The sequence below is a fragment of the Xenopus tropicalis genome, chromosome 10 (genome assembly GCF_000004195.4).
Source record: "Xenopus tropicalis strain Nigerian chromosome 10, UCB_Xtro_10.0, whole genome shotgun sequence".
Lineage (NCBI taxonomy): Eukaryota > Metazoa > Chordata > Amphibia > Anura > Pipidae > Xenopus > Xenopus tropicalis.
This window is the reverse complement of record NC_030686.2, coordinates 6835879-6860938: the sequence shown is the minus strand read 5'-3', so window position 1 is coordinate 6860938 and position 25060 is coordinate 6835879. Positions and strand designations below refer to the sequence as shown.

Below are 25060 nucleotides of genomic sequence, written 5' to 3'. Positions count from 1 at the left end.
GGAATCACAATGTGTGTTATAACTACAGGGTCGGACTGGGGTGTGGAGGGCCCACCGGGGCCCGCGCCCATAGCCTCCCCCCCCCGCAGGGCCCCCCCTAACCCCCCTCACAGGGTCACCCACCCAAAGTCCTTCCCCGAGCGCGTAAATTTAACATGTCGGGGCAGGAGCGGTTGGGCACGGGGAGCGCCGCAAGGGTTGGGTCTGGGCTCACTAGAGCCGAGGCCCACCGGAATTTTTCCCGGTGTCCCGGGGGCCCAGTTCGACCCTGAATAACTACATCCCCCCAAACAACTGCATAATGTGAGAGACAGTATATAGTGTATTTGAGTTGATAGAGTCATAGGCAAGTGTGACCAATGAATACTCTATTTATGGGGGTAATTCCTTTGGTACACACCGTGCCCCTCCAGTCATAGTCATAGGAAAGTTATACCAATGTGACCAATTAATACTCTGTTTCTGGGGGTAATTCTTTTGGTACACACTGGGCCCCTCCAGTCATAGTCATAGGAAAGTTATACCAATGTGACCAATTAATACTCTGTTTCTGGGGGTAATTCTTTTGGTACACACTGGCCCCTCCAGTCATAGTCATAGTCATAGGAAAGTAATACCAATGTGACCAATGAATACTCTGTTTCTGGGGGTAATTCTTTTGGTACACACTGGGCCCCTCCAGTCATAGTCATAGTCATAGGAAAGTAATACCAATGTGACCAATGAATACTCTGTTTCTGGGGGTAATTCTTTTGGTACACACTGGGCCCCTCCAGTCATAGTCATAGTCATAGGAAAGTAATACCAATGTGACCAATGAATACTCTGTTTCTGGGGGTAATTCTTTTGGTACACACTGGGCCCCTCCAGTCATAGTCATAGTCATAGGAAAGTAATACCAATGTGACCAATGAATACTCTGTTTCTGGGGGTAATTCTTTTGGTACACACTGGGCCCCTCCAGTCATAGTCATAGTCATAGGAAAGTAATACCAATGTGACCAATGAATACTCTGTTTCTGGGGGTAATTCTTTTGGTACACACTGGCCCCTCCAGTCATAGTCATAGGCAAGTTATACCAATGTGACCAATGAATACTCTGTTTCTGGGGGTAATTCTTTTGGTACACACCGTGCCCCTCCAGTCATAGTCATAGGCAAGTTATACCAATGTGACCAATGAATACTCTATTTATGGGGGTAATTCTTTTGGAACACACTGGGCCCCTCCAGTCATAGTCACAGGCAAGTTATACCAATGTGACCAATGAATACTCTGTTTCTGGGGGTAATTCTTTTGGTACACACTGGGCCCCTCCAGTCATAGTCATAGTCATAGGAAAGTAATACCAATGTGACCAATGAATACTCTGTTTCTGGGGGTAATTCTTTTGGTACACACTGGGCCCCTCCAGTCATAGTCATAGGCAAGTTATACCAATGTGACCAATGAATACTCTGTTTATGGGGGTAATTCCTTTGGTACACACTGGGCCCCTCCAGTCATAGTCATAGGCAAGTTATACCAATGTGACCAATGAATACTCTGTTTATGGGGGTAATTCTTTTGGTACACACTGGCCCCTCCAGTCATAGTCATAGGCAAGTTATACCAATGTGACCAATGAATACTCTGTTTATGGGGGTAATTCTTTTGGTACACACTGGCCCCTCCAGTCATAGTCATAGGCAAGTTATACCAATGTTACCAATGAATACTCTGTTTATGGGGGTAATTCTTTTGGTACACACTGGCCCCTCCAGTCATAGTCATAGGCAAGTTATACCAATGTTACCAATGAATACTCTGTTTATGGGGGTAATTCTTTTGGTACACACTGGCCCCTCCAGTCATAGTCATAGGCAAGTTATACCAATGTGACGAATGAATACTCTATTTATGGGGGTAATTATTTAGGTACACACTGGCCCCTCCATAGATATGGCGCAGGAGTGCCCGATGGTCGTTACGCCACTGCCAAGGTGTATATATCTCATAGCAATCACAGAACCATTAATTTGCGATTAAAAGAAATCTAATAAATCCCCGCTCCTATACACCTTGCATGTTTATTGTCCTTCCAGCCATTAGCAAATCAGCAGAAATGATTCTTTAATAGCTAGACGTTGTAGTTAATCAACCGCTGGGCAGTGATTCCCATACATTGCCTGTTCCAATCAAATGGCCCCTGTGCCCGCTGCCGTCTCTGTGTTCATTTAATTTGCAGTTCAGCCGTGCATGTAGTGCTGCCGGCATAATAGAAATGATATGGTGCATAATAACCATGCGCTGAACTGCCACACTGCACTTTGTAACATGACAGGCATGTGATGTCAACAAGGGTCCAATTAGAATAATGTTTTATCATTACACTGTATAGGGGGCTGTCACTATATACAAAGGAATTAGTTATTACTTTAAAGGGGAACTCTGGCTTCTGAACTATAATTTGTTACAGACCCCCACACAGCACAGAAACCCCTAATATCCCAATCCCTGTAATCTGTTCCTTCAAACAGTAGGAATAAATACCATTTTTATATGCTGAAATCCAGCTGCAAAACTGTTCTTCTCTTTCTGCATCATTTGTAATCCTGGCAGGGGAGGAGGGACTAAAACACTGATGTTACACATTGTAACAACTTCTCCACTGCTTACAGACAGCATGCAGGAACTACATAACCCACAATGCATTGCACTGGGATGTTCCTTTCCTTATTGACATCACGTGTGCAGCAGGGAATTGTGGGATTGGGAGGAGGCAGGCTGAGGGGCAGGCAACTACTGTTACATTTTATTTGAGTCACAAAGTAGTCAGCCAGATCAGCAGGGGAACAGGGGGGAGGGGGCCAGGGTCAGACTAGGGTGGTGCAGGGCCCATTGGGACCCTGCAGGTGCCCCCTAACCCCCCGCTGAGCCTCCCTTACCCCCCCGCAGGGTCCCCCACCCGTACTCCCCTGATCATGCATAAGTTTAACGCATCAGGGTAGGAACGGTTGGCCGGGGGAGCGTCAGTAAGGGTCGTATCTGGGCCACTAGGGCCCAACTAAGATATAATTACCCCTTATTGGGGGCAGAACAGCCCTATTGGGTTTATTTAATGGTTAAATGATTCCCTTTTCTCTGTAATAATAAAACAGTACCTGTACTTGATCCCAACTAAGATATAATTACCCCTTATTGGGGCAGAACAGCCCTATTGGGTTTATTTCATGGTTAAATGATTCCCTTTTCTCTGTAATAATAAAACAGTACCTGTACTTGATCCCAACTAAGATATAATTACCCCTTATTGGGGGCAGAACAGCCCTATTGGGTTTATTTAATGGTTAAATGATTCCCTTTTCTCTGTAATAATAAAACAGTACCTGTACTTGATCCCAACTAAGATATAATTACCCCTTATTGGGGGCAGAACAGCCCTATTGGGTTTATTTCATGGTTAAATGATTCCCTTTTCTCTGTAATAATAAAACAGTACCTGTACTTGATCCCAACTAAGATATAATTACCCCTTATTGGGGCAGAACAGCCCTATTGGGTTTATTTCATGGTTAAATGATTCCCTTTTCTCTGTAATAATAAAACAGTACCTGTACTTGATCCCAACTAAGATATAATTACCCCTTATTGGGGCAGAACAGCCCTATTGGGTTTAATTAATGTTTTATTAATTTTTTAGTAGACTAAAGATTACGGAATACCCGGAATACCCTTGGTCCGGGGCATTCTGGATAACGGGTCCTATACCTGTATTGTATATTGTGAGTTGGTTCCTAAGCTCAGGTAATGGGGGGCTACTGGGGGCATGTTCTGAAGTACAAATCCTAACTACTTACTGGCCCCGGTGGCCTTGGGGCTGGTCCAGAAGCCCAAACATATGGTGTAACACGTTGAGACTAATTATTTGCTGAGCAGTAATCCCATGCCATCTGTATTAAATATATTAATAGAAATCCTTGCCCCGACCCCACCATCAGCCCCATGATCTACTATTCCAGTCGTGCCCATTCCTCATATCAATCTGTATAGACAGCATAGGGCAGTCACCCAACAGCGAGACAGAGTGTCTCTTAGTGACACAATGTAAGTGACTGTTGTAGCTAGAGAGTAAATATACCCCAGGAATGTCCAGGAAAAACTTTTTGAAAGAATCCACCCGACTCCCCCATGTATGTTTGCACTCTAAAAGCTCTTACCTGCAGGTGGCGATTGTCTGGTGGGAGATCTCGCTCGAGAGTTGTCGACATTAAACTGAAAAGTCTGGCTCTCAGATATATCGCCACTGTCCTCTATTCCATCTACAACTCTGGGGGAAAAAAAAGTCAAATTATTCATCTATCAAAGCTTTACAGGGTCAGCAGGAACCAACAATAAACAGTCCTCTATCAAAAGATACAGGATTTCTTGTCTGTTTGTTTTCCTGTGCCAGAGACACGCAGCTCTCTCCTCTCTCCTGCTCCCCCCTCCCTCTCTCAAGAATGCTAAGAACTCACTCCCCCCCGAGAAATGTGTGATCTGAGCCAACCAGCAGGAAGCTTTGTCATAGTCTTACTAATGGCGCATGTACACTGGTCTTGGTCTCGGTGCAGGAACAAGGCATTATGGGAACTTTCTTTACGGAGCTCAGTGTTTTTTTTCCCTATGAGGCTTCTGATCATCTGAACGGGAGAAATATGGGGAGACTTAAGGGCACTATTGAGAGAACTGAAGGTATGCCTGCAGCTTGAGATTAACTCTTTATTAGCCATTCCTTCTCCTTTAAAGGAAAAGCAAGACTTTTATTTTAAAATCACCTAAAATTACCCTAAATAGACCCCATTATAACATACATTTCTCCCTTCATGCAGATTGATTTTGTTTCTCTATTAGAAGCATCTAAACTGCAGCTCTTTTACTGACTTCCTTGTTTAGCATGAAGCTCCGCTCCCTTTTGCTTTCTGAGCCCTCCTTCTATGAAGACCCCAAAGAGGGCATGCTCACTACCTCTGCTCCAATTAAAATCAATCAGACATGCACAGTTGTCACCTTTCTGTGGTCTTCATAGTTGGAAAAAGAAGTGCTCAAAAAGCAAAAGGGGAGGAGCTTCACGCTAGACAAGGAAGTAAGTAAAAGAGCTGCAGTTCAGCTGCTTATAATAGAGAAACAAAATAACTCTGGATGCAGGGAGAAAGGCACGTTATTCTGGGGGCAGTACAAAGTAATTTTAGAGATTTTACTTATTCCTAGAGGTTTACTTAATCCTTAATATACACATTGTCAAAAAACAGGGACAAAATATTCTGACAGATCCATTCTTTGTACAGGAATGCTAACAGAAGAAAGCATACAGGGAGAACCATCTAAAACTCACCGAGGGCTTAAATTTGGAGGAGCGTAAGTGTTTAGAGCAGGGATGAGAAGGTTGGCAGGCTTGTGTGACCCCTCTGTGTCAATCACTCTCTCTGCTTTGCGACACTGAGGGGAGGGGCTTCTGCCGTGGTTGGTGCGGCCTGGCGAGCGGCAGTTGCGTCTGAAAGCGTGGAACTGTCGCAACTCATCACCAAGGAGGCTGCTGAGGGAGCCGCGCCGTATGGGGCTGTTAAGGTTGGGCAGCATTAGCTTTCTGCGAGTCATGGAGGCTGGCGAATGGCGGAAGTAATCATCTGTCTCATCGTTATCTTCCAAGATTGATGCCAGTTTTTTCTCAGGAGTGGCACCGGATTCCGGGCGAGGCTAAAACATTAATACAAGGTTTACTGCATCTGATGCCCACTGACCCTTATAGGAAAACTATACCTTCAGAATGAATACTTAACCAACAGATTGGCTGATGGGGCCTAGCATGTATGTGTGCCTTGGCTTGTTTGTGTGCACTGTGAATCCTATGATCCCAGGAGGCGGCCCTTAATTTTTAAAATGGCAGTTATGCAGGCAGAGTATGGCGCACACAGGCAGCATAGGGCAGGCAGAGTATGGCACACAGGCAGCATAGGGCAGAGTATGGCACACACAGGCAGCATAGGGCAGGCAGAGTATGGCACACACAGGCAGCAGAGGGCAGGCAGAGTATGGCACACACAGGCAGGGTAGGGCAGACAGATTATGGCACACACAGGCAGCATAGGGCAGGCAGAGTATGGCACACACAGGCAGCATAGGCCAGGCAGAGTATGGAACACACAGGCAGCATAGGGCAGGCAGAGTTTGGCACACACAGGCAGCGTAGGGCAGGCAGAGTATGGCACACACAGGCAGGGTAGGGCAGGCAGAGTATGGCACACACAGGCAGCATAGGGCAGGCAGAGTATGGCACACACAGGCAGCATAGGGCAGGCAGAGTATGGCACACACAGGCAGCATAGGGCAGGCAGAGTATGGCACACACAGGCAGGGTAGGGCAGGCAGAGTATGGCACACACAGGCAGCATAGGGCAGGCAGAGTATGGCACACACAGGCAGCATAGGGCAGGCAGAGTATGGCACACACAGGCAGCATAGGGCAGGCAGAGTATGGCACACACAGGCAGGGTAGGGCAGGCAGAGTATGGCACACACAGGCAGCATAGGGCAGGCAGAGTATGGCACACACAGGCAGCATTGGGCAGGCAGAGTATGGCACACAGGTAGCCGAGGGCCATACTCTGCCTGTACTCCTCGGTACTCCTAAATAGAAAACTGCCTCTCTCTGTACAGGTTTGTACTTAAAATGGCAATTTTCTATTTAGGATTATCCAATGCCACATACTACTAAAAAGTGTATTTTTATGAAAATACTTTATTTAGAAGAAGCAAGGCTTTACATATAAGCTGCTTTTATAGAGACCGACATTGTTAGGGAGTATAGTTTTCCTTTAATGCCTCATCTTTCATATGTGACCTATTTATTGTAGGTTTAAGCATTTCAAGTCTGGCTTTCATAACCTGAAGTTGAGGAATGATATTTTCCGTAATCTCTCTGTGAAATGCCCTCCATTATTGTACAATTTTTGGTGTTCTATTTTTGCAGTTTACCAAGACTAAGAAGAATAATAATCATAAAAATCACGTGTTTAAGACGTTACAGAGATGTTTCAAGTGATTCAGGTCAGTGCAGCGTCAGGGATAAATGGCTTTCTCTATGCCGTGTAATATAGAAACCAAGGAATCGAACTGGAGATGAACAACAATCAGATACCTGTGACAGACGGGGCGACCGGGAGAATCTGTAACAACCCTAAGAAAGGAAGAAAACACGGTGCTTTAGTGGGTCATTAGACAGCTACAGTATAGAGATATTTATAGGCTAAGCTCCATATGTGCTAATGATGGCTGTGGCTGTGTATGTCATGGCGTACATATTATGCATCTAAACAAGTGTTTCCCTAATAGAGAGAAAAGAAAACACAACAAGAGTAAATGTAAATAATAATAGAGCTTCTCCAGCAGAATCCTGCATTGTATTCTGTTTTTCCCATGGGTCTAGCCATATTCTTCATTTCCCAGGGTGCCACAGCCATGTGACCTGTGCTCTGATAAACTTCAGTCTCACTTTATTGTTGCGCTGCAAGTTGGAGTGATATCCCCCCCCCTCACCCCCAGCAGCCGATCAGCAGAACAATGGGAAGGGAGCAAGATAGCAGCTCCCAGTAGGTATCAGAATAGCACTCAATAGTAAGAAATCCAAGTCCGGCTTGGGACTCCTCCAGTTACATGGGAGTAGGAGAAACAATAGGTTAGCTGAAAGCAGTTCTAATGTGTAGCGCTGGCTGAAAGCTCAGACTCAGGCACACTTTACTGCTGCGCTGCAAGTTGGAGTGATATCCACCCCCCCTCACCCCCAGCAGCCGATCAGCAGAACAATGGGAAGGGAGCAAGATAGCAGCTCCCAGTAGGTATCAGAATAGCACTCAATAGAAAGAAATCCAAGTCCGGCTTGGGACTCCTCCAGTTACATGGGAGTAGGAGAAACAATAGGTTAGCTGAAAGCAGTTCTAATGTGTAGCGCTGGCTGAAAGCTCAGACTCAGGCACACTTTACTGCTGCGCTGCAAGTTGGAGTGATATCCCCCCCCCCCTCACCCCCAGCAGCCGATCAGCAGAACAATGGGAAGGGAGCAAGATAGCAGCTCCCAGTAGGTATCAGAATAGCACTCAATAGTAAGAAATCCAAGTCCGGCTTGGGACTCCTCCAGTTACATGGGAGTAGGAGAAACAATAGGTTAGCTGAAAGCAGTTCTAATGTGTAGCGCTGGCTGAAAGCTCAGACTCAGGCACAAGGCACTGAGATGGCGCCTACACACCAATATTACAGCTACAAATACATTTGTTGGTTGAAGAATAAAAGGTTAAATGGCAGAGGGAATTATTTGCTGTGTAACAGTGTCATTTAGAGATAAAAAGTGCCCCATAAATATCATGACACTATCCCTTTAAATACTGTATATTTATACATTTTGTGTTTCTCAACTTGTTTCCTGTGATGTCTCCATGTAAAACACTTACTAATCCCCAGTGGAAATGTGAATGAGTGACGCCATGCCTGGGGTAGTGGGAAAAAATAGCAACATTTGCAGAGTTAATGCGGCATGAATAAATAATAAACCTTTATAAACATGCCAATTAGCACTTGAATTATACATATAGATTTCTGCAGTCACAAAGGACAGTGTTAAAGGGGACATTAACTTTTTGAGTTATAGAATGGACAGTTCTTGGCAACTTTTCAATTGGTTTTTATTTTTTATAGCTTTTGAATTATTGCCTTCCTCCTGTTTAGACCCTCTCCTATTCATATTTCAGTCTCTCATTCAATCCAGCGCCTGGTTACTAGGGTAAATAAGACCCTAGCAACCAGATAGCTGCTGACATTCCAAACTGGAGAGCTGCTGAACAGCATTCTAAATCTTTAACAAAGGATTCAGGGTTCAGCCAAACCCCAAAATAGTGGTTTTGTGCATCCCTATATAGTATGTTCTATAATGGCAAATAGATTTTGAATTATTTGCCTTCTTCTTCCAACTCTTTGCCACTTTCAATTGGGGGTCACTGACCCCGGCAGCCAGAAAACTATTGCTCTGTGAGGCTACAATTTTATTGTTATTGTTACTTTTTAATACTTATTTTTCTATTCAGGTCCTCTTCTATTTCTATACCAGTCTCTCATTCAAACCACTCCCTGGTTACTAAGGTAATATGGACCCTAGCAACCAGATAGCTGCTGCAACTCCAAACTGGAGAGCTGCTGAACAAAAACTGAAATAATTAAAAAACTACAAAATACCTGTATAAAGGTGAACAACCCTTTATACAGGTATAGGACTTGTTATCCAGAAAGCTCAGGACCTGGGGTTTTCTGGATAAGGGGTCTTTCCATAATTTGGATCTCCATAACTTGAGTCTGTTAAAAATAATTTAAGTATTGAATAAACCCAATAGGGCTGTTCTGCCCCCAATAAGGGGTAATTATATCTTAGTTGGGATCAAGTACAGGTACTGTTTTATTATTACAGAGAAAAGGGAATCATTTAACCATGAAATAAACCCAATAGGGCTGTTCTGCCCCAATAAGGGGTAATTATATCTTAGTTGGGATCAAGTACAGGTACTGTTTTATTATTACAGAGAAAAGGGAATCATTTAACCATGAAATAAACCCAATAGGGCTGTTCTGCCCCAATAAGGGGTAATTATATCTTAGTTGGGATCAAGTACAGGTATTGTTTTATTATTACAGAGAAAAGGGAATCATTTAACCATGAAATAAACCCAATAGGGCTGTTCTGCCCCCAATAAGGGGTAATTATATGTTAGTTGGGATCAAGTACAGGTACTGTTTTATTATTACAGAGAAAAGGGAATCATTTAACCATGAAATAAACCCAATAGGGCTGTTCTGCCCCCAATAAGGGGTAATTATATCTTAGTTGGGATCAAGTACAGGTATTGTTTTATTATTACAGAGAAAAGGGAATCATTTAACCATGAAATAAACCCAATAGGACTGTTCTGCCCCCAATAAGGGGTAATTATATGTTAGTTGGGATCAAGTACAGGTACTGTTTTATTATTACAGAGAAAAGGGAATCATTTAACCATGAAATAAACCCAATAGGGCTGTTCTGCCCCCAATAAGGGGTAATTATATCTTAGTTGGGATCAAGTACAGGTACTGTTTTATTATTACAGAGAAAAGGGAATCATTTAACCATGAAATAAACCCAATAGGACTGTTCTGCCCCAATAAGGGGTAATTATATCTTAGTTGGGATCAAGTACAGGTACTGTTTTATTATTACAGAGAAAAGGGAATCATTTAACCATGAAATAAACCCAATAGGGCTGTTCCGCCCCCAATAAGGGGGTAATTATATCTTAGTTGGGATCAAGTACAGGTAAAAATGGAATCATTTTTAAAAATTAGAATTATTTGCTTATAATGGAGTCTATGGGAGATGGCCTTTCCGTAATTCGGAACTTTCTGGATAACGGGTTTCCGGATAAGGGATCCCATACCTGTACTAGACTATTACAGAAAGGAAATGGCAGCAATTCCAGGTGTTTCAGTTGCTGCTGTTTGCCAAGAGAAGATCACAGAGATCATAAGCTTTATGTGGCGTTACTCTTCCAATACTGTTATTATAATATATAGATATACATAATATGATCAGCTTACATTGGTCTCACTGCCCTCTCGCAGGTTAAAGGTGAGATCGTGGTGGATATCTGCCCTGAATTTGTTGCAATATTCAGGATATAGTTCCAAAACCTCCAGAAGTCCCCTTAGGCTAAGGTACTGCAGATCACAATACGTCAGAGCTTTCACGTCGGCATTTGTTTTAATGACCTGATCCTTGTTGGACAAATCAGCACCGATCAGATCTCCTTTACCTGGATAAGGAAGAAAATGAAAAGCAGTCAGGCCCATGAGTAATATTGGCAGGGGTGGGGCTGTAATGGGGGCAGGCTCTGTGACATAATAACCAATGGGAGGATGTTTTGAACATGAAATAGTTGGCAGGAACCAATCGTACGAAAGTGACTCCTGTTGTAGGTTGTACACTAGGGATTAAATCAAAGGGATTAAACCAGTTGTCAAATATCTTATCCCCGATGGCTCTTCCGAGGGCTGGAAGTATGAAAGTGACAACTTAATTAATCTTAAAGGGCTGGTTCACACCTTTAGTATGTTACAGAATTATTTGCCTTCTTCTTCCAACTCTTTGCGGTTTTCAAATGGGGGTCACTGACCCCGGCAGCCACAAACTATTGCTCTGTGAGGCTCCAGTTTTATTGTTATTGTTACTTTTTGTACCTTTCTTTTCTATTCAGCCCCTCTCCTATTCATATAACGGTCTCTCATCCAAATCACTCCCTGGTTGCTAAGGTAAATTGGACTCTAGCAACCAACTCCAGACAGGAGAGCTCCTGAACTGAAAATGATACAACTGAAAAACTACAATAATAAAAAATAAAGACCAGAATATCACTCTCAACATCATACAAAAGTCAACCCCCTTTAAAAAGGTTGTTCACCTATACAATAATTATTAGTATGATGCAGAGAATGCTTTTCTAATACAATTTGCAATTGATCTTAATTTTGTATTATTTGCGTTTTTTGAATTATTTTGCTTTTTGTTCAGCAGCTCTCCAGTTTGGAATTTCAGCGGTTTCTGGTTGCTAGGGTGCAATTTAACGTAGCAATTAGGCAGTGATTTTAAAGAGAGACAGGAATATGAATAGAGGAGGGGCTAAATATAAAGATAAGTATCAAAATGGAACAATAAAACTGGAGCCTCACAAAATAAAGGTCCCCATACACGGGCTGATTCTAGCTGCCGATATGGGTCCCTTGGACCGATTCGGCAGCTTATCTGCCCGTGTATGGGGCAGAACCGAGGGGCCTGGCCGACCGATATCTGGCCTAAAATTGGCCAGATATCGATTGGCCAGGTTAGAAAATCCAGTCGGATCGGGGACCGCATCGGCTTGTTGATGTGGTCCCCAAACCGACTGCCCCATTGCCGCGTGTAGATTTTGATCGTTTGGCCCCAGGGCCAAACTATCAAATTCGCCTCCATGCCTCCCCGATATCTCCCACCCATAGGTGGTGATATCAAGTGAAGATCCGCTCGCTTGGCGACATCGCCAAGTGAGCCGATCTGCCCGTGTATGGCCAGCTTAACAGTCTGTTGGTTTCTGGGGTCAGCGACCCCCATTTGAAACCTGGAAAGAGTCAGAAGAAGAAGGCAAATAAATAAAACTATACAAAATAAAAAAATGAAGACCAATTGAAAAGTTGCTAAGAATAAGTCATTCTATAGCATACTCAAACCTTTTAACTGTGGCTTATTATCAAGATATAAAGTAACAGCATTAGTGAAGATCAGCAGTATGACATTACCCAGAATGGCCAACACCATGTTATCCTTCAAGACTTCTAGAGACCCTGAGCAGACAAAGTAGTTGGCCTGAAGGGCATCTCCCTGCCTCAGGAGGTATTCCCCTGGCGCACAGAAGGAGGTCTTTATGTGCAGCGAGAGGGCACGCAGGCAGCCCCGGCTGGCAGTCTCAAACACGGAAAGCTGCAGTATGTCCTTATTCAGGTGCATAGCAATATCGGCACGCAACTCATCCGGGAAGTCTTTCAGGAGCTGAAACAGAGGAAACAGTACGGTCGCAATTCTACTACTGCCACTTCTCCTACAGCTAGGGATGCACCAAATTCCACCAAAGCACAGGTATGGGACCTGTTAGTTGGGATCAAGTACAGGTACTGTTTTATTATTACAGAGAAAAGGGAATCATTTAACCATTAAATAAACCCAATAGGGCTGTTCTGCCCCAATAAGGGGTAATTATATCTTAGTTGGGATCAAGTACAGGTACTGTTTTATTATTACAGAGAAAAGGGAATCATTTAACCATGAAATAAACCCAATAGGGCTGTTCTGCCCCCAATAAGGGGTAATTATATCTTAGTTGGGATCAAGTACAGGTACTGTTTTATTATTACAGAGAAAAGGGAATCATTTAACCATGAAATAAACACAATAGGGCTGTTCTGCCCCCAATAAGGGGTAATTATATCTTAGTTGGGATCAAGTACAGGTACTGTTTTATTATTACAGAGAAAAGGGAATCATTTAACCATGAAATAAACCCAATAGGGCTGTTCTGCCCCAATAAGGGGTAATTATATCTTAGTTGGGATCAAGTACAGGTACTGTTTTATTATTACAGAGAAAATGGAATCATTTAACCATGAAATAAACCCAATAGGGCTGTTCTGCCCCCAATAAGGGGTAATTATATCTTAGTTGGGATCAAGTACAGGTACTGTTTTATTATTACAGAGAAAATGGAATCATTTAACCATGAAATAAACCCAATAGGGCTGTTCTGCCCCCAATAAGGGGTAATTATATCTTAGTTGGGATCAAGTACAGGTACTGTTTTATTATTACAGAGAAAAGGGAATCATTTAACCATGAAATAAACACAATAGGGCTGTTCTGCCCCCAATAAGGGGTAATTATATCTTAGTTGGGATCAAGTACAGGTACTGTTTTATTATTACAGATTTTTAAAAATGTGAACGGGAGATGGCCTTTCCGTAATTTGGAACTTTCCGGATAATGGGTTTCCGGATAAGGGGTCTGATACTTGTATACAAAAACTTTTCAACTTCTGTGTTCATGTGACAAAAAAATCACATGATTTTAAGGATTCGGATTCAGGTCGGCCAGGAGGGTGGATTCGGCTGAATCCTGCTGAAAAAGGCTGAATCTTGGCCCAATCCTGGATTCGGTGCATCCCTACTTACATCCAATACAGTTGGTGAGCGGTGCATCAGCAAATGCATTCGCGTATTATACCGAATTGGATTAAATATGTTACCGGATGATTAAATCAGCTGCGCGTCTGTGACCCAATTATAATGCAATTTCCTCGGGGGGATGAAAACATAATTAAATTGCTACCTACCTCATTAGCATCAATACCATTGTTGACAGACCAGGTTGTCTGGAAGTACTCTAACGTGCGCTGCTTGAGCTGCTGCGGCAGGCAGTGAACGCGAATGAAGTCCTTGAGGTCCTTGACGCGAGTGTGATAGAGGGAACGCCGCGAGTACATGCGCTGGATGATGGCGGTTACATTCCCAAACACCACGGCATGCATGAGAGCTGCGGGAGAGTGAGGAGATAATGAGAGTTCATAGTGACGCATCTGGGGGGTATTTAGGCACCTTGTTCTAACCAGGGTCGGACTGGAGGGTGAAGGGCCCCCCAGGAGGCTGCATCCCCTAACCCCCCCCCCCACAGGGGCCCCCCAACCCCCTTGCAGGGCCCCCCACCCAAAGTCCTCCCCTGAGCACGTAAGTTTAATGCGTATGGGGAGGAACGGTCGGACGGGGGAGCGCCGGCAAGGGTTGGGTCTGGGCCACCAGGGCCCACTGGGGCTCCCATCCCAGGGGCCCTAGAGGTGCCCCCGCCGCCCCCCAACCCCCCTTGCAGGGCCCCCAACCCTATGTCTTCCCCCGAGTGCTTAAATTTAGCGCATCAGGGGAGGAGCTGTCGGGCAGGGGGAGTGTCGACAAAGGGTCGGGTCTGGGCCGCCGGGGCCCACCAGGATTTTTCCCAGTGTCCCGGCGGCCCAGTCCAACCCTGGGGTCAGACTGGCCCAGTACTGATCCCTGCTGGGTGCTCCTGGGCATCCTCTCTCCCGATGGCCCATACATGTGAAGATTCGCTTGCTTGGCGAGGTCACCAAGCGAGCGGATCTTCACCCGATATCCGCACCTACGGGTGAGCGATATCGGGGAACATGTAGGCTAATTCAATCGTTTGGCCCCAGGGCCAATGGCGGCAATGGGGCAGTTGGTTCGGGGACTGCATCAACGATCCGATGCGGCCCCTGATCCGACTGAATCTTTTAACCTGCCGATCAATATCTGGCCAATTTCTGCCCCTACACAGGCTGCTATGGGTGCAAAAAAAGCACAGGCGACCAAAAAATAAGATGCAGGCGACCAAAAAAGACGCAGGCAACAAAACAATCGTGTGACAAATGCGTTTTGCAAATCTCTCACTGTTTCGTGAATTTTATGGCGAAGCGAAATGGGACAGATTCGCTCATCACTACAGATTATTATTCGGGTTCCACAAGGCTGAAAACCAAACAGACAAATGAGACTCTAAAACGTAGCCGTTCGGGTAAAAACCAAACAAATGGAAAGCGTCAGGGAGCTGCTGCAATGAGGCAAATTGGGGAAATCACCTCAGGAGGTGGCGCCGAAGTTACCAAGGGCGGCAAAAAGCGCTGAATTTTTCGGTTTTTAAACCCGGAACTGCAGCTCTTTAGGTGCAGCATTAGGTCTAGATACGCCCCTGGCAACCCTAGCCACATTTGGGGACAGACCTCATTATAAAATAATTACAAACACGGGAGACAGTACCGCCTGAGGACAGATCTATTAAAAATCATATTTGTGTAATACCTTGCCAGATGGCGCAGTTATTTAGAGCTTTTTTAGGTCTTCACAATTAAATTAGAAATATAATGAATGTGTGTTGAGCAAATATTTATCTCTATTAGGGATACCAGTATTAAAAGAACACTATACCTCCGAACAATGTAGGCGTCTATGTATACTGCATAAACAGCTCATATGTAAAACCCTGCTTCATCTAAATAAACCATTTTTATAAAAATATACATTGGGTAATCCTAAATAGAAAACTGCCATTTTAAGTACTAAGGGCCGCCCCCTGGGATCATAGGAGTCACAGTGCACACAAACAAGCCAAGGCACACATACATGCTAGGTAGTGATGTAGCGAACATCGCCGAAAATGTTTGCGAACCCGTTCGTGGACTTTCGCCAAAACTCGCGAATATTCGCGAACTTTGCGAACCCCATAGACTTCAATGGGAAGGCGAACTTTAAAACCTAGAAAAGCCATTTCTGGCCAGAAAACTGATTTTAAAGTTGTTTAAAGGGTGCCACGACCTGGGCAGTGGCATGCAGGAGGGGGATCAAGGGCAAAAACTTCTCTGAAAAATACTTTGTAAAAAAAACGCCAAAAAAAACCGCCAAAAATAAAACGCAAGCTATTCCTATGTATATGCATAGGCGATAAAACGAAGCGAAAAAACGCGGCGGAAAAACCAAGGCGAAAAAAGGCGGCGCCAAAAAAAACTGCGGCGAACCCAAAGTGGCGAACATTGGCAAAAGTCCGCGAATTTGCGCGAACGCGAACACCCGATGTTCGCGCGAATTAGTTCGCCGGCGAACAGTTCGCTACATCTCTAATGCTAGGCCCCATCAGCCAATGAATGGGCAGAGTTCTGCCTGTTACTCCCACACTACTTCCTGTTACAGTTAGAGCTGCATCACTTCCTGTCAGCTGATCTCTGAGGGAGCACACAGCCCAGCACAAAATGGCGGCTCAAGGGAAAATATTTACTGATTCTGCCCAATATCTCTCCATAATAGCCCCTACATATCCATAGTATTCAATGCAGCTATATTACTATTTCAATCAAGATATTGTGGCATTAGTAATAAGTCTCCGAGGCTCACCTCCAATCAGCATGGTGCATATGGAGAAGATCTTTTCGGCATCTGTATTGGCGCACACATTGCCAAAACCAACACTGGTCAAGCTGCTGAGGGTGAAGTAGAGGGAGGCAATATACGCACTACGTATGGACGGGCCACCAATAGAGTTGTTTATATAGGGAGCTTCAAGTCTCTTTCCGAGCTCATGTAGCCAACCTGAGAGGAGACAGGGGGCAAAATCAGTCAGTAGTCGTCAGTAACTATGGGCGTACTGATCATTGGTATTGACATTTGCACATGTATTATATATTGACAGTAATTAGAGTTGACGTCTGGCTGGTATTTCACTGGCCTAACTAGTACAGTACTAGCCGAGGCCGGGGCCGGTATTATAAATTTACCAGCAATGTACTTCCTAGTAGATCTGTAATGCTATACAATCCACCCCCGGCCCGTCTCCGATCTGCCCCTTTATCCACCTCCTAACATCCATACTCACACAGGGCCGGCCTTAGGCTAATTGGACCTATTGGGCCCAATAGGGCCCCGCACCAGGGGGAATAAGCACATAAAGCTATTCAGCCCCCCCCAACAACTATTGCCCAAAAATGCTGCTATGGGTTCTGGCACATTAAACAAAGTGGGCACTGCATTCATACTGCTACCCCTGGGTATGCACTGACTTTCACTGTGTGTAGTGTGCTTGGGGGGCCAGGGACTATTTGCCCACCCAGCTGGCCAACACCTTGTGTAGGGGGCCCCGCCAGAATGGTCCCAATGGGGCCCCGCCATTTATAAGACTGGCCCTGTACTCACTGAACCCCCAGCTTCACGATAAATCCCCAACTCTCCCCTCTCAATATCAAGGCCCCACCCCCTTAATGTTATGACTCTGCCCCCTTATGGATCCGCCCCCTATGGACCCGCCCCCTTTCTAAAAAGGTGGCAACCCAACAGTAATGTTTGCATACATTTATAAGAAATACATTGTCCTGTCTGTGTATAATCTTTACCCCATGTAAACTGTCTTTCTTTTCTATCTTTTTGTTCTTATAAAACTTGTACAAATTACAATTTGTCTTTGTAATATTTTGTGGGATTCTGCCAATAATATCTAACAGCAGTGTTCAGTATTTTGCCTTCCTATAGTCATTTCACCCCTTTTTCCTTGTAGATTGTAAGCTCTTTTGGGCAGGGCTCTCTTCCCCTCCTGTATAGGTTACTGATTGCTTTATATGTTACTCCTTGTAGAGTGTAAGCTCTTTTGGGCAGGGCTCCCTTCCCCTCTTGTATCGGTTACTGATTGCTTTATATGTTACTCCTTGTAGAGTGTAAGCTCTTTTGGGCAGGGCTCTCTTCCCCTCTTGTATCGGTTACTGATTGCTTTATATGTTACTCCTTGTAGAGTGTAAGCTCTTTTGGGCAGGGCTCTCTTCCCCTCCTGTATCGGTTACTGATTGCTTTATATGTTACTCCTTGTAGAGTGTAAGCTCTTTTGGGCAGGGCTCCCTTCCCCTCTTGTATTGGTTACTGATTGCTTTATATGTTACTCTGTATGCCCAATGTATGTGACCCACTTATTGTACAGCGCTGCGGAATATGTTGGCGCTTTATAAATAAATGTTAATAATAATAATAATAATTTCTAAAGCCACAGTGTCCCTTGAAAGTGAATGTGAGTTTAATGTGAACCTTTAGAACCTTACCAATGTCCCAGGTTACTGGGTCATTACTTTCCATCTCCTTCCGGCCAATGACATACCAGACGCAGGCCATCCAGTGAGCGAGGAGGGCAAACATAGACATGAGGAGGGTTAGCACCATGGCGCTGTACTGAGAATAGCGGTCCAGTTTCTGCAGCAGCCTCAGCAGCCTCAACAGCCTAATGGTCTTTAGTAGGTGGACGAGAGACGTCTTTCATGATGAGAAAAGAAGTAGCAGAACAAAAATGTCAGAAGACAGAATAAAAAAGATGCTAAATAAAGAGTTCCAAACCTATTAGTCCTGCTTCTATGTCTAAAAACTTTTTAGTTAACTTTTAGTATGTTACAGAGCAACTTTTCAATTGGTCTTCATTATTTATTTGATAGCGTTTTTTAATTATTTGCCTTCTTCTTCCAGCTTTTTGCAGTTTATAAATGGAGTTAAAAAGCGGTATAATTTATATGTAACAATGGCTCCAAAATGGGAAGAAGATGACATAACGGCAGAAGTAAAAAAAAAAAAAAACAGGGGTAAAGAGGGCACAAATTAAATTAATAAATGCTTGTTTACAGGTATACTTCATGTATAAAGCCCCTTTCAAACACGGGTGTGCCCTACAAAATTTGCCCTCTTTTCTAAATGCATCGTTTGGTGGTACAATATCCCATTTAGGTGTTTATTTAACATTTCCCCATTTATCTTCTTTGCTCCATGTATTGGGCCTGTCCTTAAATACCCTCCAAAAAATATCAGTCGTTCCTGCAAAGGTTTCCTCACCTTGTCTGCATGAAAGCAAAAAATCTCCTGTGTTAGCGTTCCTAGTAGCTATGAAGAATGGTTTGAAGCTGTAGCTCATTGATTCAACACCTTTCCTGCTAAGTATAATGGCATGTTTATAAATAGAAGGGTAGTGTGGAAACGCGTTTCGTGCTTTCGCCTCTAGAGGAGTCTTTAATGCCTTGCTCTGCAGACACCACTTTCATTTTTTTTTCATTCTTTTACCAGGAGAGATATTTGTTTTAGTGGAATAATATTGTGTATAGCCTCGAGATATGTCAGGGAATGATTGAATGGGAAATCTATCACACGTAATGATGAAAGTCTCTTTCAGCTATTTGTTTTTATTGTTTTTTACTGGGAAAACCATAAGTAAAGTACGGGCTCCTTTGTGGTTCTAAGTAAAGGTGGCCATACACTATAAGATCCGGTCCTTTGGCGGGGTCTCCGAATGAGCAGATCTTTCCACCGATATGTATAGCAAACCTGCCCAGTCGACATATGGCCAATTTTATGTCAGATATAGAGGCCCCAGCACTGAGCAAGGAATGGGTCGAGGGGAGGGGGCCATGACAATGCTAGGAAAAAGCCCGGGAAAAGATTTGGTGGTGAAGTCAGGGGAAAGGTATTAATAACCTGATTGGCCAAGGGGAGTGGGGGGTTATGCTTTATGGGAGGAGGGACTAAAAGGGGAATCAGTCGCAGCTAGGACAGAGGCAGAAGGTGAGGCCTGAGGATAGGGAGTTTTGGCCATTGGCCGGTGGCCAGATTACTGGGATGGCTAACCTCAGGAACCCGAATGTGCCTGGGGGGCAGGAATAGCTCCCACTAAATTGCAGCCTTCACTGGCTTAGTGTCATTATGTTATTATTTGTGAAGTTATTCAACGATGTTAGCATGTTATGGTTAAATTATGTTATTGATAATGATGTCAAGGTTCTCATGGTTGGTGAATAAACTGGCTGCGGCCTTTTCAACAAAAATGTGGAGTTGTGTTTTGATGGGTAGCTGTGGGGGTGGTGTGGAGAGGGGCACAACATTGGCGCTGCCATTGTCATGGTTGTGTAGGTCCATCGGGGGTCCCCATACATGGGCAGATCAGCTGACGAATCTGTCTGAAGGACCCGAAAAAATACCCCTGTCCTTTTGTGCGACAGTACGGAAAAGTTGTGGTTCTGTGAAAAAGTTTGCACGTTCTAACTTTTTTTCGTTGCTATGTGCTTTTTTCATTTGGATCTTTTGATAAATGACTGACATTTGTGGAATTGAGTTTAGTTGTGGTTTAAAAAAATTATAGAAAAACCACAAAAATTCAAATGTTAATAAATGGGCCCCTATAGCCTGGCAACGCAAACGCAAAAATGACAACAATCTCCCAATCTAAATGGAAAATAAAACCGCAAACAGGGCATTAGAAGGTGCCTGTATAGGTTGAGCCAGGGTCGGACTGGGCCGTTGGGACACCGGGCCCTGGCTCTATTGGGCCCCAGTGGCCCAGACCCGACCCTTGCCGGCGCTCCCCCTGCCTGACCGTTCCAACCCTGATGCGTTAAACTTATGCGTGCTCGGGGGAGGACGTCGGGTGGGGGCCCCTGCAGGGGGGTTAGGGGACGCGGTCGGCGGGGGCACCTACAGGGCCCCTGGGGCCCCGGTGGGCCCTGGACCCCCCAGTCCGACCCTGGGTTGAGAAGAGGCTACATTTGAGTTGAATTTGCAGAACCCAATTTCATGAGCAAACTGAGTTGCACAAAACCCATAAGTATTTTATTATTTTCAATGGATATCAACCAGTATTGCTGATTTGTTTTTACTTTGTCTAATGTGTTTCCGGATAATAGATCCAATAACTGCCCTTGATGTTTACTATTTCACTAGGGACAAAGGTACAAGCTGCTGCAGCGGCTAAAGAGGAAGAGGTGGAGCCATAGGAGGAGGAAGAGGAAGTGACAGTACAGCGAGAGGAGAAGCCATAGGAGGAGGTAGAGGAAGTGACAGTACAGCAAGAGGAGGAGCCATAGGAGGAGGAAGAGGAAGTGACTATACAGCAAGAGGAGGAGGAAAGTCCTGAGATGCAGGACACACAGGAGGGCTCGGCTACTGAACTTCAACTGGCCCCTGGGGAAGGTAAATGAGAATTTCATGTAACAACACTGAGCATATCACTGAAATAAATGCAGTTTGACATATTTTCAGTGAAATCGCTCCAACAGAACACAGCAATAGTGATGCCAGACCTCCAGATGGCAGAACAGCAGGGGGCGGAGAAAGAAGAAGAAGATGGTGATGATAATGAAGAATGGAACCAGGCTAAAGTCGTGGCAAAAATAAAGACGCTGAAGCCCTAGAAAGCCCTCCTTTTATGTTTTATTTGCTCTTTTATCCTATTTTGCATTACATTTTGTAAAAAAACTTTATATAGTTGTTTTTATTTATTTTGTATATATTCATTCATATAGAGAGAATACCTATATATATATATATATTTATATGTATTAATATTAGAATGACCCAGTGAGTGCAGTGCTGCCTGTCAGATAGATGTCCCCAGTGGAAGGTACATAGTGAAACTAAAACAAGAATGAAATAAATACTTTTACCCTTTATTATAAAAAAAAACCCATCTGAAAAGTGCAAATATCTGAAAAAATTAGAAAGTGCAAACATGTTACAGTGTAATCGCTGGTGATAGCCTATAGAACCATGTACATAATTGCTTTTCAGCACAAGAATTGATTCTGAAAAGCAATTACCTTTTATTTATTCTTTTCTGCCTCCCGTAGCCCTTCCCATCCTTCCATTAGGTGCGCTGCCACCTCAGCCCACAGAACTCTCCTATTGTATTTGCTGTGATAGGACGGTAAATCTATCTGATACAACCTTGGATGCTCTTCCCAAGGTCAAGGTATAAAAAATAGCGCTTTATAAATGGGATTTTCAAAACAAGGCCGTGGTGTGTTTTCATAGTGAATGATGAATGGACCCCAAGACGCGGAGACCAAACAATTCAAACTCACCGCCTAGGAAATGAAGCATGGTCCTATTAAGTGGTACCATATGTTTTAATGCTGCTTATTTACATTATTGACTTCCTGGAGACAAAACAAACGACTTTTTAAAAAAAAATTGCAGCGAGAAATCTCCCTGTGTGCCATTACTCTTAGTCAAACCTCAACTTAATACGTCTGCTCGATATACAAACAATGGCAAGTGTTTCTTGCATATGCAGACGGAAGTTATCCGTGGTGTTAATCAAGGCGCAATGACCTAAAATCTCATCCCTTATTAGAAGGGAAGGTCCCTGACTGTGTGAGGAAGGCTGGAGAAGAGAGGTGAGGGCGACAAAGGGTTAACATAAAGGCAGCTAGAGGGGTAGGGATTGAGCAGAAGGAGGGGATAGTGAGGCATAGAGAGAGCAGGAAAAGGAAGTACTCGAGTATAAGCCTAGTTTTTCAGCACCCAAAATGTGCTGAAAAAAGTAACCCTCGGCTTATACTCGAGTCGGGTCCCTCTAGACTAGCACCCTCTCTCCTTTGTGTGCAAATTAGGCCACCCGCAACCAGACCCTCCAGTGCCCTGGCCTAGGCTCCCACTAGCAATACTTATTCCCCCTTACATCTCCACCGGGACTGGGTCTGCTGCCAGTTTGCCAATGAGCGTGGGGTAGTACTCATATTGTTTTTGTTGACCCTCTTCTCCGCTTACAGAGCTAGTTTACTGTTTTTCTTTGAAATAAACAATGAATAGCATATACCCCCACTGATGCCTCAATTAATGTAATTTTATTGGTATTTATTTTGATTATTAGAACTTAGCAATAGCTGCTGCACCCTAGGCTTATACTCGAGTCAATAACTTTTTCCAGTTTTCTTAGGTAAAATTAGGTACTTCGGCTTATTTTTGGATCAGCTTATACTCGAGTATATACAGTACCTGCCCTTTTCCGGTGGTGCAGTGGATAAGCAACATTTACCCCCCCCCCCCTGGTGTGGGGGGTTTTGCCCCAGTTTTACGCACAAGTGTGCCAAGTTTCAAGGTCTCCTCGTACAAGTTGTTTTCTGGTTGCCTGCTCCCTGTTGCCCACCTATCACTCTCGTGGCAGGTAGCCCAGCAGGTTTTTTTATGGTGGGAAAGCATTCCATGTGGGGGTGTATAATGTTCATGTATGTTAGATAATTCTTGTTATTCTAATATTGTTAATGAGTAAAATGTAATGTTTTATAACAATTTTGTTAATGAAGCTGTTATATCCCAACCTGGTTGTCTTCATTGTCTCTGGATGTGGATGAGTGGATTAGCGGATGAGGGGGTCAGCCTACCAGCTTGACGATGCTCAGTCATGTACAATTATTTCCCAATAGCAACATTAGGTTGAAGATTGGTTGACCATTTTAAATGGCTCCCCAATTTTTTTTTTGGTTTCATGGAAATATCTTAATAAAATGAAAGAACAAGTGACATTTGTTGGGTACAAGTTGGGAATGTAATGTCTTTTTCTTATCTACTTTCTTCCAGCTACAGGACCTCTGCTGTCTTCCTAGCAGTAGATGAGGCATACATGTCAACATTCCAGATTGGACAACCAAGCACCCACAATTTACTCCAACCGCCAACAGATATAATCTGCTCCAAACTCTTCCTGCTCTTCAGTAGGACCCACTTTTGGGGTTCATGAATCTGGACTACTCTTGCCTGAACAGAGACAGCTGAGAGTTATGGGATTGATGAGAGTATCCCTCTAAACCCATAACTTGGAACCCTTCACGAGATGCATGCAGAACATAATTTAACAATACAGTCACCCCGAACCCCATTTATTTTATTCTAAAGAAAGATATATCATATATAAATCATGAATAGCTGATGTAATTAGTAGGCTGCTCTTACCACTGTGACATTGAATGCATAGAGAAGATCAAAAGGCAAAGCTGCAATGAGGTCTACAAAGAACCAAGTGGCGAGATAGTGGATGCAGATAGAGCGCGTTTCATACACCACCTGTCCAGAATGACTGACATAGGTGGTCCGAAAATTCAAGATGATATCTGTTTGGAGAAAAGTAGGATGGAGTTAAACGATGGGCGATGAATGATGAGCCTATCCCTTCTGCTTTTGTTAGAATACTGGTCAGGTATGGGACCTGTTATGCAGAATGTGTGGGACCTGGGGTTTTCTGGATACCATAAATCTACTGAAAAATAATTTAAACATGAAATAAACCCAATTGGGCTGTTCTGCCCCCAATAAGGGGTAATTATATCTTAGTTGGGATCAAGTACAGGTACTGTTTTATTATTACAGAGAAAAGGGAATCATTTAACCATGAAATAAACCCAATAGGGCTGTTCTGCCCCAATAAGGGGTAATTATATCTTAGTTGGGATCAAGTACAGGTACTGTTTTATTATTACAGAGAAAAGGGAATCATTTAACCATGAAATAAACCCAATAGGACTGTTCTGCCCCCAATAAGGGGTAATTATATCTTAGTTGGGATCAAGTACAGGTACTGTTTTATTATTACAGAGAAAAGGGAATCATTTAACCATTAAATAAACCCAATAGGGCTGTTCTGCCCCAAGAAGGGGTAATTATATTTTAGTTGGGATCAAGTACAGGTACTGTTTTATTATTACAGAGGAAAGGGAATCATTTAACCATGAAATAAACCCAATAGGGCTGTTCTGCCCCCAATAAGGGGTAATTATATCTTAGTTGGGATCAAGTACAGGTACTGTTTTATTATTACAGAGAAAAGGGAATCATTTAACCATGAAATAAACCCAATAGGGCTGTTCTGCCCCCAATAAGGGGTAATTATATCTTAGTTGGGATCAAGTACAGCTACTGTTTTATTATTACAGAGAAAAGGGAATCATTTAACCATGAAACAAACCCAATAGGGCTGTTCTGCTCCCAATAAGGGGTAATTATATCTTAGTTGGGATCAAGTACAGGTACTGTTTTATTATTACAGAGAAAAGGGAATCATTTAACCATTAAATAAACCCAATAGGGCTGTTCTGCCCCCAATAAGGGGTAATTATATCTTAGTTG

At 43.7% G+C, this 25060-nt stretch overlaps 1 protein-coding gene across 1 annotated transcript in view; it reads right to left on the bottom strand.

Moving 5' to 3' along the window:
- kcnh4 (potassium channel, voltage gated eag related subfamily H, member 4) overlaps positions 1 to 25060 on the bottom strand; it is a 115261-nt gene that overhangs the window by 7367 nt on the left and 82834 nt on the right. The window contains exons 6-14 of the mRNA XM_002942318.3: positions 23891 to 24048; positions 18232 to 18439; positions 16547 to 16741; positions 13948 to 14147; positions 12365 to 12614; positions 10634 to 10848; positions 7158 to 7196; positions 5355 to 5716; positions 4201 to 4310 (exon numbers count right to left, since the gene is read on the bottom strand). Of these exons, the coding sequence (XP_002942364.2) occupies positions 4201 to 4310; positions 5355 to 5716; positions 7158 to 7196; positions 10634 to 10848; positions 12365 to 12614; positions 13948 to 14147; positions 16547 to 16741; positions 18232 to 18439; positions 23891 to 24048 (1737 nt within the window). The remainder of the gene's footprint in view (positions 1 to 4200; positions 4311 to 5354; positions 5717 to 7157; positions 7197 to 10633; positions 10849 to 12364; positions 12615 to 13947; positions 14148 to 16546; positions 16742 to 18231; positions 18440 to 23890; positions 24049 to 25060) is intronic.